Source organism: Sapajus apella, unplaced genomic scaffold, assembly GCF_009761245.1.
Source record: "Sapajus apella isolate SASKATOON/1434 unplaced genomic scaffold, GSC_monkey_1.0 scaffold58, whole genome shotgun sequence".
Classification (NCBI taxonomy): Eukaryota; Metazoa; Chordata; class Mammalia; order Primates; family Cebidae; genus Sapajus; species Sapajus apella.
This window is the reverse complement of record NW_022436998.1, coordinates 3,698,929-3,713,252: the sequence shown is the minus strand read 5'-3', so window position 1 is coordinate 3,713,252 and position 14,324 is coordinate 3,698,929. Positions and strand designations below refer to the sequence as shown.

At 36.8% G+C, this 14,324-nt stretch overlaps 1 protein-coding gene across 4 annotated transcripts in view; it reads left to right on the top strand.

Moving 5' to 3' along the window:
• BTAF1 (B-TFIID TATA-box binding protein associated factor 1) overlaps positions 1–14,324 on the top strand; it is a 99,575-nt gene that overhangs the window by 64,479 nt on the left and 20,772 nt on the right. For all 4 annotated transcript variants that reach the window (XM_032245545.1, XM_032245547.1, XM_032245548.1 and 1 more), the window contains 10 exons: positions 1,035–1,225; positions 2,615–2,768; positions 3,453–3,562; positions 4,974–5,175; positions 6,235–6,383; positions 10,982–11,134; positions 11,741–11,862; positions 11,953–12,120; positions 13,977–14,054; positions 14,190–14,302. In XM_032245545.1, the coding sequence (XP_032101436.1) occupies positions 1,035–1,225; positions 2,615–2,768; positions 3,453–3,562; positions 4,974–5,175; positions 6,235–6,383; positions 10,982–11,134; positions 11,741–11,862; positions 11,953–12,120; positions 13,977–14,054; positions 14,190–14,302 (1,440 nt within the window). The remainder of the gene's footprint in view (positions 1–1,034; positions 1,226–2,614; positions 2,769–3,452; positions 3,563–4,973; positions 5,176–6,234; positions 6,384–10,981; positions 11,135–11,740; positions 11,863–11,952; positions 12,121–13,976; positions 14,055–14,189; positions 14,303–14,324) is intronic.

The window sequence follows — 14,324 nt, the reverse complement described above, 5'->3', positions numbered from 1 at the left end:
TTTGAGACGGAGTTTCACTCATGTTACCCAGGCTGGAGTGCAATGGCGCGATCTCGGCTCACCGCAACCTCCGCCTCCTGGGTTCAGGCAATTCTCCTGCCTCAGCCTCCTGAGTAGCTGGGATTACAGGCACACACCACCATGCCCAGCTAATTTTTTGTATTTTTAGTAGAGACGGGGTTTCACCATGTTGACCAGGATGGTCTCGATCTCTTGACCTCGTGATCCACCCGCCTCGGCCTCCCAAAGTGCTGGGATTACAGGCTTGAGCCACCGCGCCCGGCCTGAAACCCCTTCTCTACTGAAAAAAAAAACATATAAAAATTATCTGGACTTGGTGGCGTGCACCTGTCATCTCTGCTACTCAGGAGGCTGAGGCACGAGAATCACTTTAACCTGGGAGGTGGAGGTTGTAGTGAGCCGAGATTGTGCCACTGCACTCCAGCCTAGGCAACATCTCAAAAAAGAGAAAAATAATAGTCTGTGTACGCCTGTAATCTCAATAGTTTGGGAGGCTGAGGTGGACAGATGGAATGAGCTCAGAAGTTCGAGACCAGCCTGAACAACATGGTGAAACTGCATCTCTACAAAAAATATAAAAATTAGCTGGGTGTGGTAGTGTGCGTCTGTAGTCCTAGCTCCTCAAGAGGCTGAGGTGGGAGGATTGGATCACTTGAGCCCGGGAGGTGGAGGTTGCAGTGTGCTGAGACCATGCCACTGCACTCCAGCCTGGGTGACAGAGATGCTGTCTTCAAAAAAAAAAATTATATATGCTTTAACTGAAATCACAATAATTTTTTTATGTGCTGTTTCTCACTGTTCAGATGACTGTACAGCCTGGATTGTATTAGGTATAAATCCTATGGAAATAGACTTTTTTGTTGCCATTTCATTATCTAAAGAAAATATTGGCCTATGAAAGTTGAGGCCCAAAAGACATAGTTTAAAAATACATTATATCTTTTATGGAGCCGAAAATATTTGGTATCACCTATATCATGATTAAAAGGTTATTTAACTTTTTTCCTTATTAGGATCCACCTCAGAAAAAGATGGAATGCACCATACTGTCACCAAGCACAGAGGTATAATTACACTCTATAGGCACCAGAAAGCTGCTTTTGCTATCACAAGTAGACGAGGTCCTACTCCCAAAGCAGTAAAAGCTCAAATAGCAGATCTCCCTGCGGGAAGTAGTGGAAATATTCTTGTTGAACTTGATGAGGTAAATAGTTTTTTTCTTTGAATGCTTTGATTTTTAAACAAATACCTGACTTACAAATTGAGAACTAGGTTGTATTAGCTTCCACAAGCTTTTAAGTGAAAGTACTGAGGTTAACTTTTGGAGTACTCCAACAATATGATCCAGAAAAACAGCAAACCTCAGATTTCTCATGTCTCTTGTAATTTTTACCAACTTTATTTTCCTAGGCAAGATAGCCTTATGATAGAGGGTACATACATTATTTATAAATATAAATTAATTCAGTCCTATAGCAGTGACTGTAGAGAAGGTGTTAAATAATAGTGAAAGCTAACTCTTCTCTGTCCTTTCAATGCACAAATGTAATAAAATTGCCACCCACCTGACTTTTTTATTCAATTTGAAATATATTACATGTGTAGTGTGAGGTAGGGTTCTAAATTTATTTTCCATATGAACAGCCAGCTATCCTACTATTAATTCCTTTCCTCCTTGATTTATAATGGCACCTCTGTTTATATTTGTGAGAGTTTATTCAGGGTTTCTATGATCTCCCATTGGTCTACCTGTTATATAGTACAGTCCTAATAACCAATGGTTTTTTAAAAAGTGTTTTGTTTTGAAAATCTCACAGTCACATTATTAGCAATGGAATGAATGCTTTAGTTAGTTCTTTGGATTGCAAGACAGGAATTTACCTGGTTTCAGCAGTAAGCCATCAATACTGAAAGACGTGTCGGTAAAATACAGGCCTCTTTTAAGTTTCTTTTTAAAATCAACAGCTTATTATCAATATTTCTCTTAAAACATTCTGTGAAGTTTTTTCCACTGATAATATTTCCCTATAATTTAATAAAAATTTTGATTTTGATATTTATCTCTAGAGTTTGCATAGTTATTCTTCCAGTTAAATGTAATTTTAAAAGTATATATTAATATCTTTGGGGGGGGAACAGATTTACGGACTGTTAATTACTTCTGAATAAGAATTACTAATCTTGGGGCTAGCTTAATCTTGTTCTATCCCTTAAGTGAATGTAAATAAGGACAGATCATTTCCTCTATCTTCTCCCTAACTGATAAGTTTCTTTGGGGCAGAGAGAAGAAGGGAGAAAAAAATGTCATTTAGGACTATCTCTAGAAACAGCACATATCCTTCTATTCCTTATCCTCAATCCCAAAAAAGTGTTTTACTTTGGGCACAAAAATCTAATTAGATGTTGTAGGCCCCTGTAAATTTAATTATTGGGAAATGTTTATAATTTTGATAAACGTGTCTAGTAATTGCTTACTTGGTTAATGGTAACATTGTGAGTTCTTTAATGGTTACTTTTAAATTCTCTTGATAAAATTTTAAATGCATTATAATTTTTTCTGAAATTCTACTTTTATCTGACATTTAATTTTAAGGCCCAGAAGCCTTACCTGGTACAACGGAGAGGAGCTGAATTTGCTTTGACAACTATAGTAAAGCATTTTGGTGGTGAAATGGCAGTGAAGTTGCCACATCTCTGGGATGCTATGGTTGGCCCATTGAGGAATACAATCGACATAAACAATTTTGGTATACACATATTTTTATGAGTCCAGTTTTTAACAAATTTTAATGTATATTAATTAAATATATCCTTATAAAATAAAAATGCCTCTGTGCCTCTACCTAGTTATTCCAGATCAGCTGGTTAGTTTTAAAATGGAAACTTGGTTTAAAATAAAAACACAAACATACTCCTTATTTAAAAAAAGAGAGATTTGGGCTGAGCACGGTGGCTCACACCTGTAATCTCAGCACTTTAGGAGGCCCAGGTGGGCAGATCACATGAGGTCAGGGGTTTAAGACCAGCCTGGTCAATGTAGTAAGATAGAAAAATTAGCTGGGCATGGTGGCACACACCTGTAGTCCCACCTACTTTGGAGGTTGAGGCAGGAGAATTGCCTGAACCCTGGAGGTGGAGGTTGCAGTGAGCTGAGATTATGCCACTGCACTGCAGCCTGGATGATGGAGCAAGACTCTGTCTCAAAAAAAAATTTTTTTTAAGAGATGTTTGAAATGGATCATTATGTTTAAGTTCTTGGGTTGCTTTGCATGTGGTACCCCAGCATTTAAATTAAGGTCGTGGCACTTAATTTTAACACTAAAAAGCAAAACTGACTTTCCTGTGCTAGCTGAGAAAGTGCTAAAAGTTTTTGTGGGCTCTAGATTTTGAAAAATTATTTGCCAGATAATGCAGACAATATATTTTAACAGATGGAAAATCCCTTCTGGAAAAGGGAGATGGCCCTGCTCAAGAACTGGTGAATTCTCTGCAAGTTTTTGAAACAGCAGCAGCTTCAATGGATTCTGAGCTACATCCCTTGGTAACTAACTAATGCAAGTGTAGTATTTCTTCAAATAAAACATGTGGTCTTATTTAACAAGTCTTAAGGTTTGGAAGGTACAGCTTTGATTTCATCCTCAGTAATTGCATTTTTCTTTGCTGTGGTATGAGTATATTCCTCCTTTACTAACAGTGCAACTCTTGTGGGCTTTGATGTAGACCTGGCTGCTTGAATTTGATAGAAAACCCAACCTGGAAGTTTAGAATGTAGGGGCATTGAGGAAAGGACTCTGATGACATAGGAGCCAGGTATAAATAGGAAAGAAAACTGCAGCCTGTTTATCGAGATCATCTTAATAATATACCTCCAAGAAAGGAAAAGCACACATAATGAAACCTGTTTCCTAGTTAAGTATAAAGATGAAAGGAGTCACCTGCCTAAGGTGACACTGGTCAGTGGCAAAGATAGAACACTGGTTTGTGATTTATTTTTTTAACTATTGAAATGTGTCCTACAAAAGAATTGGGACAGAGGGAGGAATAAATAGAGAATTATCTGTTTTTTTCATAAGAGAATATTTTTCTTTTCATATATGTGCAATAGGAAGCTCTCTGCATTTACACCATTTTGAAGGGTATTAGCCCCAGTTCTTTATCGATATCTAGCATAAAAGGGAGAATCTAGGAGAGGGTGAAGAGGAATGGATTTTTTTTTTTTTTACATAGTGAAGTATGTTCTTTTACTTGTTAAAGTTTTGCTGATTTACTATTAGTAAAGAAAAGTTGAGTCCATTTGTATGCTCTTACTCTCCATAATTAACAACATGCATTCAGCTGAACTGTAAGGCTCATCAAACTGTTTAACAGATACCTGGCTCTCATCAGCATTAATCCTGGTGTTCCATGTAGCAGACATTTAATAAAGTGCTGTTGTAATGCTGTTGTGATTATAACACCTATCATAAGCCAGGAAGCTACAGAGGAAGATACCCACCAAAGTGTGATGCTAGAATAAAATCAGTAACACTTAAGCCACTGGATAAAAATTATGTAAACTTAACCTAAATTAGTGCTGCCAAATTTGGTAGGGGCTGGTGATGTGTGGTGGTATTTTCCCAGCCTCAGTAGGAGAATCTTACCAAGTACCTTTTGGTTTGTTTCCTGTTAATTTTGGAAAGAATTAAGTGTTCTTGTATGCCTCAGAGGATATAAGCAGAGGAGAGGTTCTGTACCATTTTTTTTCCTTCTTTTTGAAAGATTTGTAATACATTAGTTTGGATTTGGATTAGTTTTCTATTGAGAATGTTTTGACAGTAATGTTTTGAAGTATTTGGAGATATTTTTAGTCACTTAGGATACTGAGAACTTTCCTGAGCATGGGCTGTCATAGTTACATATTAAACAGTATTTCCTGATGAGAATTCTGATTGTCTTTAACTTTTTGTTTTTAGTTGGTACAGCATTTGCCACATCTTTATATGTGCCTTCAGTACCCCAGTACAGCAGTGAGGCACATGGCTGCTCGTTGTGTAGGTGTCATGAGCAAAATAGCTACCATGGAAACAATGAATATTTTTTTGGAGAAGGTTCTTCCGTGGCTGGGAGCAATTAATGACAGTGTCAAACAAGAGGGTGCAATTGAAGCACTTGCCTGTATCCTTTTTTATTTGACAAACTGTTCAGGAATAATATTCATTTACTTAAGGATAATTAAAATAAAATTGATGTATTCAAATATGTATATAAATAACCTGCCATGTTACAAAAAATAACTTTTTTACATCTTATTTTGAAATATATATATATTTATTCTTCATCGTTCAACTTGATTGAAATATTTTTATATTTTATTACAAATGTTACAAATTGATTTACCTTTTATGATAACAATTTTCACATGGAAACCAGAGAATTACTATTAATTTTAAAATAGATTTTTAATAGGCAAAATAGTTTTATGTACTTTATGAACTATATATCTTGTAAATGATTTACTTATTTATAATCAGTGTTTTATTAATCAGGTATATAGGTAGTCCCTATGTTATAAACATATTATGTTTTTAAAGTATGTTCATTACTTGGGTTGAAAATAACCAAAATATACTAGATAATTAGAAATATACAGGCATGCCCTTTGCTAAGGATACGGCAGCAGCTAACATTCTTTAACTCAAAGTACCTGAAAGATATTTCACAGAGCACAAAAGATGGATGAAGATCAAATCAGTAGAAACTCTGGTTCAAAAATACTGAAGATTACAGGAGAACTGCGCTTACTAGGCTCACTATATCCAGCTGGTGATTGTCAAGATCCTGGTGGGAAATTTGGAATTAATCTTTGAGTGACACTGAGTTGGACTCCTTTCTTTACAATGTGACTTGTTTTATTTTGACATTGGAATTCTGGAAGCTTGTAGCAATTTCTTTATGAAAAAAATCTTGTTAGTAAAGCTTCCTCCAGCTTTCCTCAGAAGAAAAACATAATTTTGTATTCCTAATCGTGAGAAAGTTACATAATATTTTCCAAGGAGCCACAAAATGGGCAAATACTGTTACAATTGGGTCATAGGCCTGGAGGGTCAGTCTCTTCCCTTATAATACAGTTGAGAAAATCATGAGCCTTTTAAAAAGTTACAATCTTGGTATCAGTTTGTTTGTGAAAACATCTGTCTCGGAACTATTTCAGAATTTCCTTAATCACTTACTCAGGTGTAATGGAACAACTGGATGTTGGTATTGTTCCATATATCGTCCTTTTAGTTGTTCCTGTATTGGGAAGAATGAGTGATCAGACAGACAGCGTGAGATTCATGGCCACGCAGTGCTTTGCAACGCTCATTAGACTCATGCCACTTGAGGTAAGTCAAAGATACTTGCTTTATAGACATAATGTTGTCTATAACTTTATCTGTAATAATTGTAACCTTTTTTAGGGCCGGGTACAGTGGCTCACACCTGGAATCCCAGCACTTCAGGGGACTGAGGTGGGTGGATCACCACAGGTCTGGAGTTTGAGACTAGCCCGGCCAACATGGGTGAAACCCTGTCTCTACTAAAAAATATATAAAAAAAATAATAATTAGTTGAATATGGTGGTGTGTGCCTGTAGTCTCAGCTACTCAGCAGGCTGAGGCACAAGAATTGTTTGAACCTGGAGGCAGAGGTTGCAGTCAGCTTAGATGGCACCACTGCACTCTAGCCTGGGTGACGGCAAGACTCTGTCTCCCCCCCCCCAAAAAAAAAAAAGGTAACACTTTTTAAAGAATATGTCAGGCTAAAATGAAGGCATTATTTCAAAAATATTTATATTAAAATAATTAAAAATTTTAGGCTTTTAATAGGTACTTTTTAAAAAAACACATGGCGTTTTAATTTAAGTAAAACAAGAAATCCGACACTGTGATTCTAAAAAAATTTACTGATGCTTTTCTAGGAATAGAATTGTTCATATTTCTGTTTGTAATTCTGTTTCTAGGAATATAATTTTTCTGGTAACATCTAGGTGTAGACTCTGGGCTAAAGTTTAGGCAAAAGATAAATTTGAGAGATGGTAAAATAAGACTGTAAAAAGCAAATGAGGTTTCAGTGAGAGTATGAAAAAGAAGACTAGAAAGATCACATAGGAGCATTTTGGAGTACATTCACAGGGACACGAATAATGTGTGTCCAGTGCAGGAAACTGAAGTGGCTTGAAACACAAGAAGAACCAGGATCCCACCTCCAAGTTGTTTAATCATATTTTGATGTGGTTTACATAATTCAGGAAATAGTAGGTATGGCATGTCATCCATGTTGTAACATGTATAAGTACTTCCTTTTTATTGCTGAATAGTATACCATTGTATGGACGTACCACAGTTTGTTTATCCTGTCACCAGTTGATGTATGTTTGGATTGTTACCAGCTTTTACTAATAGTTATTATGGGCTAGGTAAGGTGGCTCATGCCTGTAATCCCAGCACTTTGGGAGGCCACGGCGGGTGGATCACTTGAGGCCAGGAGTTCAAGACCAGCCAACCAGCCTGACCAAATAAAAATACAAAATGATGAAACCCCATCTCTACTAAAAATGCAAAAATTTGCCAGGTGTGGTGGTGTATGCCTATAATCCCAGCTATTCAGGAGGCTGAGGCAGGAGAATCACTTGAACCTGGGAGGCAGAGGTTGTAGTGAGCCAAGATCATGCCACTACTCCTCCAGCCTGGGTGACAAAGTGAGACTCTCTCTCTCAAAAAAAAAGTTACTATGAATAATGCTACTATGCATTTGCATTTATAAGTCTTTGTGTGGATGTGTGTTATTTCTTTTGAGTAAATACTTAAGAATGAAATACTGATTCATACGGTAAGTTTAATGTGTTGAAGTTTAATTTTTTTATAAAACTGCCAAATTGTTTTCCAAAGTAACTGTATCATTTGACATTCCTACCAGCAAAATAGTGAGTTGTAAATGGGATAGCCTCTTTGAAAAACAGTTTGGTTTGTTTTTATGCCAGGATCATACTATTTTGATTACTATAGCTTTGTAATATATTTTGAAATCAGGTAGTGTGATCCCTCCAACTTTGTTCCTTTTGCTCAAGATTGCTTTGGCTATTTGGGATTTTTGTGGTTCCACATGAGTTTTTTTGTTTGTTTTTACAGAAAGCATATTCAAAGGGATAGTAGAGAACCATATGAGTTTTAGGATTGCTTTTTTTTTTTTTTTTTTTGAGACGGAGTTTCGCTCTTGTTACCCAGGCTGGAGTGCAATGGCGCGATCTCGGCTCACCGCAACCTCCGCCTCCTGGGTTCAGGCAATTCTCCTGCCTCAGCCTCCTGAGTAGCTGGGATTACAGGCACGTGCCACCATGCCCAGCTGATTTTTTTGTATTTTTAGTAGAGACGGGGTTTCACCATGTTGACCAGGATGGTCTTGATCTCTTGACCTCGTGATCCACCCGCCTCGGCCTCCCAAAGTGCTGGGATTATAGGCGTGAGCTACCGCGCCCGGCAGGATTGCTTTTTCTAAGTCTAAAAAATTTGACTGGACTTTTGGGGATTAGCGATCCTCAATGCGATTTAGGGATTGCCTTATATGGGTAGTATGAACATTTTAACAATATCAGTTCTTCCAGTCCATGAACATTTATTTTCCATATTTCCATATTTATTTTCCATATTTATGTCAATTTATTTGCAATGTGTTAGAAGAGTGACATTGTTTTATACTATTGCAAGTCTTTTTATGTCTGGTTTTCGTTTTTTGGTTGTTTTTTTTCTTCTTGAAACAGGGTTTTACCCTTGTCACCCGGGTTAGAGTACAACAGCGCAGTCACAGCTCACTGCAGCCTCAGCCTACTGGACTCAAGTGATCCTCCTGCCTTAACCTCTCAAGAAGCTGGGACTACAGTCCCATGTCACCAGACCTCGCTAATTTTTTAAATTTTTTGTAGAGATGGGGTCTTGCTGTGTTGTCCAGGCTGATCTCAAACTCCTGGGCTCAATCCTCTACTGCACCTGGCCAGTATTTCTGGTTTAATGGTAGATAGCAGGATTCTCAGGTTTGCTTGGGCATTCAGTCTGTTGCAATATGCTGTTTTGGCTCAGGGATATATAATGGAAGTCCAGCCTCACAACCATAGTTAGAAAAGGGAACAATATTTTGACAGCCGTCTCAAATAATTGTGAATATTTTATCTGATAGCATACAGAACTCAAAAGAGAAAGTTTAATGTTATTGGAATCTAAAATCCTATCAATGAATGTTTCATACTCTCTTACATTAAAATTCATTTGTTTGTCATACACTTTTGTGATCATGGTATCTCCCCTGCCAGGTTAAGTATGTTTTACACTTTTGAATGGATCCTTTATTACCCATACTTGTAACATTATGCATCAGTCATTTGGAAAATATTGGTTTGTTGAGTCATGTAAATCTTCTACAATTGGACACAATTCATTATGTTTTTTAAATCATGTTTGTTAACAGAAAATTGTTTTTATTGGAAACTGTCCATTTCTCTTGAAAATATGAATTTTATCAGTGACAACAAGTTAATGTCAGTTGTTTTCCTTGAAATGACAGGTTCATTTTTGAGAAAACGTCAGCCAGATACCAAAGTCAGAATAACCATAGTTTATCAGGGCTTTTAAAATGTTACATCAAAAAATGGCTACATTAACACACTTTCTTTCTCCTGGGCACAGTTTGTCTAAAGAAATTAATAATTATTGTCTGGTGTTTCCAAGTTTAATAACCATAAATCTTTAAGAATGTGAAAAATTAACCAACAACAAAACATATGGTTGGGTACATCCAGGATGGATATATAATGTAAGCACTACAGAGTTTGTCAAGGAAATTCTTGGGAGTATGAAAGACTTCATATTTGTGGATATTTTAAATGGCTAGTTCAGCTCCTCAATATGTTGTACTTTGATAAGCAGCAGAATTCACATTTTTTTCTCACAGAATGTTAAAAAAGATATGCATTAAAGGGTTGAAATTTAATAAAATCGATCACTTTTACTGCTTTATCAAGGTTGTTGTTTTTTGTTTTTTGTTTTTTTTTTTTTCTTTTTAAGATGCAGTCTTGCTCTGTCGCCCAGGCTGGAGTGCTGTGGTGCAGTCTCAGCTCACTGCAAACTCTACCGCCCACCGCCCAGGTTCAAGCGATTCTCCTGCCAGCCTGGGAGTAGCTGGGACTACAGGTGCACACCACCACACCCAGCTAATTTTTGTGTTTTTAGTAGAGGTAGGGTTTCACCATGTTGGCCAGGCTGGTCTTGAATTCCTGACCTCAAGTGATCCACCTGCCTTGGCCTCCCGAAGTTCTGGGATTACAGGTGTGAGTCACCATGCCTGGCTTTTCAAGGACATTTTTAACTAACGTTGGCTATTTGAAAAAATGCTAATGCATGGTTCTAAGAAACACAGTGGCTACTAGCACATTTTGATGCCATTGCCTTGACTCTTTCTGAAATACAGGCAGTTTTCTCCGTTATAACTTTAGCAACATCTGTGCAAATGACAACAGTGATTAAAAGCAAATAATGTTTTCCTTTTATTATGAAATAGTTGAAAATGTCTTGGAGATCCATAAGGGCCTTGCAGACCACATTTTGAGAACCAATACCTTAGGGTATCAGAACACTAAAATTGAGAATTCCAGTAACAGCATTTAATTCAAAATAAACTATACAACTTTATATACCTGTTTATTAAATAAGGCATGGTGTAAGAAAATGAAGTTGTAGATTGTGGTCTTTCAGATATTCCATATATATTTACTTAGTAGTCTAATTATAGCACCTTTAATGCTTGCCAATTTCTTTAACCTTGTTTGTCTTTAAGTCTTTATACAATTTTCAGAATTCTTTTTTCTGTGTGTTTATGTTTTGTTGTGTTTATTTGATCTAAGAATGAAAATTGTGAGTACATAGTTTTAATAACTTTTTAAAAATCATTTTAGGCAGGCATTCCAGACCCTCCAAACATGTCAGCAGAATTAATCCAATTGAAAGCCAAGGAGCGACACTTTTTGGAGCAATTGCTAGATGGGAAAAAATTGGAAAATTATAAAATTCCAGTACCAATCAATGCTGAACTCAGAAAATATCAGCAGGTAAGTTTTATACTTATCTTGTAAATAGGAATAGTGAACTTTCCTTTAAATGAACCTTGAAGCGTTGTGAATTTAGCGTGGGGCGGGCTGGGGTTTGTTTTTTGAGACAGGGTCTTGCCCTGTTGCCCAGGCTGTGGTACAGTGGCATAATCGTGGTTCACTACAGCCTCAAACTCCTGGACTCAACCCATCTTCCCACCGCAGCCTCCCGAGTAGCTGAGACTATACATGTGCATCACCATGCCCAGTTTTTTTTTTTTTTTTTTTAAGTAGAGGCAGGGGTCTCATTTTGTTGACCAGGCTGGTCTTGAACTCCTGGCTTCAAGTGATCCTGCCAACTCAGCCTCCCAGAGTGCTGGGATTAGAGATGTGAGCCACCGTACCTGGCCTTAAAGTAATTTGTAAAATTCATTTAGTAAAATCTTGTGTTTACTATCTTATACCCATAGATTTCTCTTTGGCCTACAGAAAGATTTTTGTTTTGTGCAAATGTGTGTGTTTTTTTTTTTTTTGCCAGAGTTCTTTTGGCTAGCAAACATGTTTTTGATAAGAAAAATAAATTTATGATGTATTCACATTTATGATTTTTCTCTCTCTCCCTAACAGGATGGTGTGAACTGGTTAGCATTTCTTAATAAATATAAACTTCATGGAATTCTGTGTGATGACATGGGTTTAGGAAAAACTTTACAGTCCATCTGCATTCTAGCAGGAGATCATTGTCATAGGTAATTTAAGATGTTATTTTGAAATCAGATTTCCAGATTTGGAGAAATGTAAACAAGCTGGTTAATTTATTGTGTTTTGCTATTGTAAAGGGCCCAGGAATATGCAAGATCAAAATTGGCAGAATGTATGCCACTTCCTTCCTTAGTGGTTTGTCCGCCTACATTAACAGGCCACTGGGTAGATGAAGTAGGTAAATTTTGCTCTAGAGAATATCTCAATCCATTGCACTACACTGGACCTCCCACTGAAAGAGTAAGGTAAGAGGTGTACAACAGTAACAAAATATTTCATCTTTTGTCATAATTAAGATAAGGAACAATGAAATTTATTAAAGTGAATTCTAATTAGCTCTTTTGGTTGTATGACATAGAAACGAATTATGAAAAGTGAGTGTACTTTGAGAAGGTATAATCAGTGAGGCTTATCAAAATGAGGAACTTTAACCATTGTACGATAAGTTGAGCTTTCCTGGAGCTGGGTAACTTTCAGGAACCAAAGCCATTTCGTATGCCCCTTTTGGGAGTCTGTGACTATAGCATCTGGTGCTTCTGTTTTATTCTCTTTTTCTACCCACTTTTCTGAGAGCTCTCCTTTGAGCCATATGCAGGGGAGCATGCCTGCAGTCCTAACTGTTCAGGAAGCTGGGGCAGAAGGATCACTTGAGCTAAGGAGTTCAAGACCAGCCTGGGCAACATAGTGAGTCCCCCTCCCTTAAAAACAAATGAAAAAGAGTTCCCTTTTTCCTTGCTCCCTTTACTTTACTTCCCTCTCCTCAGAAGTACTTTTGGTCCACAATGGCTGCTTTAGCTGCAGCTGCAGTCATGGCTGCATTAAATTTTAGTGTTCTTTCACCTCTACGCTTTCCCTATTAACTAACATCTCTTATGTTCCTAATTATACATTTTTACAAGTGGAAGCTCATTGATTTTAGCTCATTTTCTAAAGATTGGATAGTCATACTTGCTGATTAGTCCATAGATTTACCGCCCTCCTGTGCTAATAATAGCATTATTATTAAATAATGTTATTAAAATTTTTAGTTTTTATCTTGAACGCTTACTGGCCAGGAACTATTCTAAGCAGTTTTTCTTTTATGTAAAATTGTGTATTATGTATAGAAGGAGGATTGAAAAAAAACTAAATAAAAAATTATTATGTATTCTCACAGTCACTTTATGAGGTACAAATACTGTTATTCCAATTTGCAAATAAGGAGTCTAAGGAATGGGGCATAGGTCCAAGGTCACTCGGCTAATTAAGTGGACAGAGTGAGGATTTGAATAGAGGCAGCTTTCAAAAGCTTGCAGAGTGAGGATTTGCTCAAAAGCTTGCACTCTTGAGCAGTTACTGTAGTGTGTCTTTGATAGAATTCATTCATTTATAAGTGATAGAAATTCAACCCAAACTAGCTTAAGCAAACAGAAAATTCATTAATTCACTAACGTGAGAATTTCAGGGGTAGATTGTTGCTTCAGGCCAATCTAGATTACTCTCACTCACTCTTCCTCCCTTTGTATAATTTACTGTTACTATTGGGCTTCAGTCTACAGTTGGTAGATAAGGTGAAGATGGGCAATCTCAGGCCCAAATTCTCTTAGCTTGGCAACTATAGTAAACACATCTTCCCTCTCTCATGAATATATCAATACTGGAGATGACTGGCTGCCCTTGTTTAGGTCATGCTTCCAAAACAACCTTTGTAGTTAGGGGATTAAAAATTGTCCATAGCTTACCCTGGTTCAAATGCTTCATTTCCTTGGTGATTATGGGGGCATGTGATTGGAAGTTCCCCCACATCATCCAGAACAACGTGGAGTGATAAAGGAATAGTGCCCCCAAAGAAGAGATGTTGGCAAATAAAGTTGAAATGTCCACCATATTTTCAGTCTGTTGTTCATCTCTTTTCTAATCAGACTGAGTAGGGCAACACAGCCAAGTCATCAGAAGAATAACCTTTCAGAGTCAAGTATGTAAAGTGAGCAGAAAGGAATGCTGGGCTTAGTGGGCAAATTGAAAGCACTTTATATGATGGTAGCTGTAGTTTCACCTTTGAAATTATATTAAGAGCTTTTCCTGGTCTCTGTTTTCCAATTTTATTCATTTTTAAATACAGGTTACAGCACCAAGTAAAAAGGCACAATCTAATAGTGGCTTCATATGATGTTGTGAGGAATGACATAGATTTCTTTAGGTAAGAATTAAAAATTTTCTTTTAGAAAAATTAATATCAAATTTGAAGACTTAATATTTTTTCACTTTAAAGATTCTTCATATAGTTCCTGACATATAGTAAAAGTTGTAAAATTTTCTATATATTCTCCCTTAGAAATATTAAATTTAACTACTGCATTCTTGATGAAGGCCATGTCATCAAAAATGGAAAAACAAAGTTGTCAAAAGCAGTAAAACAACTGACTGCTAATTATAGATTCTTACCTAAAGAAATCTATGTCATTCCTCA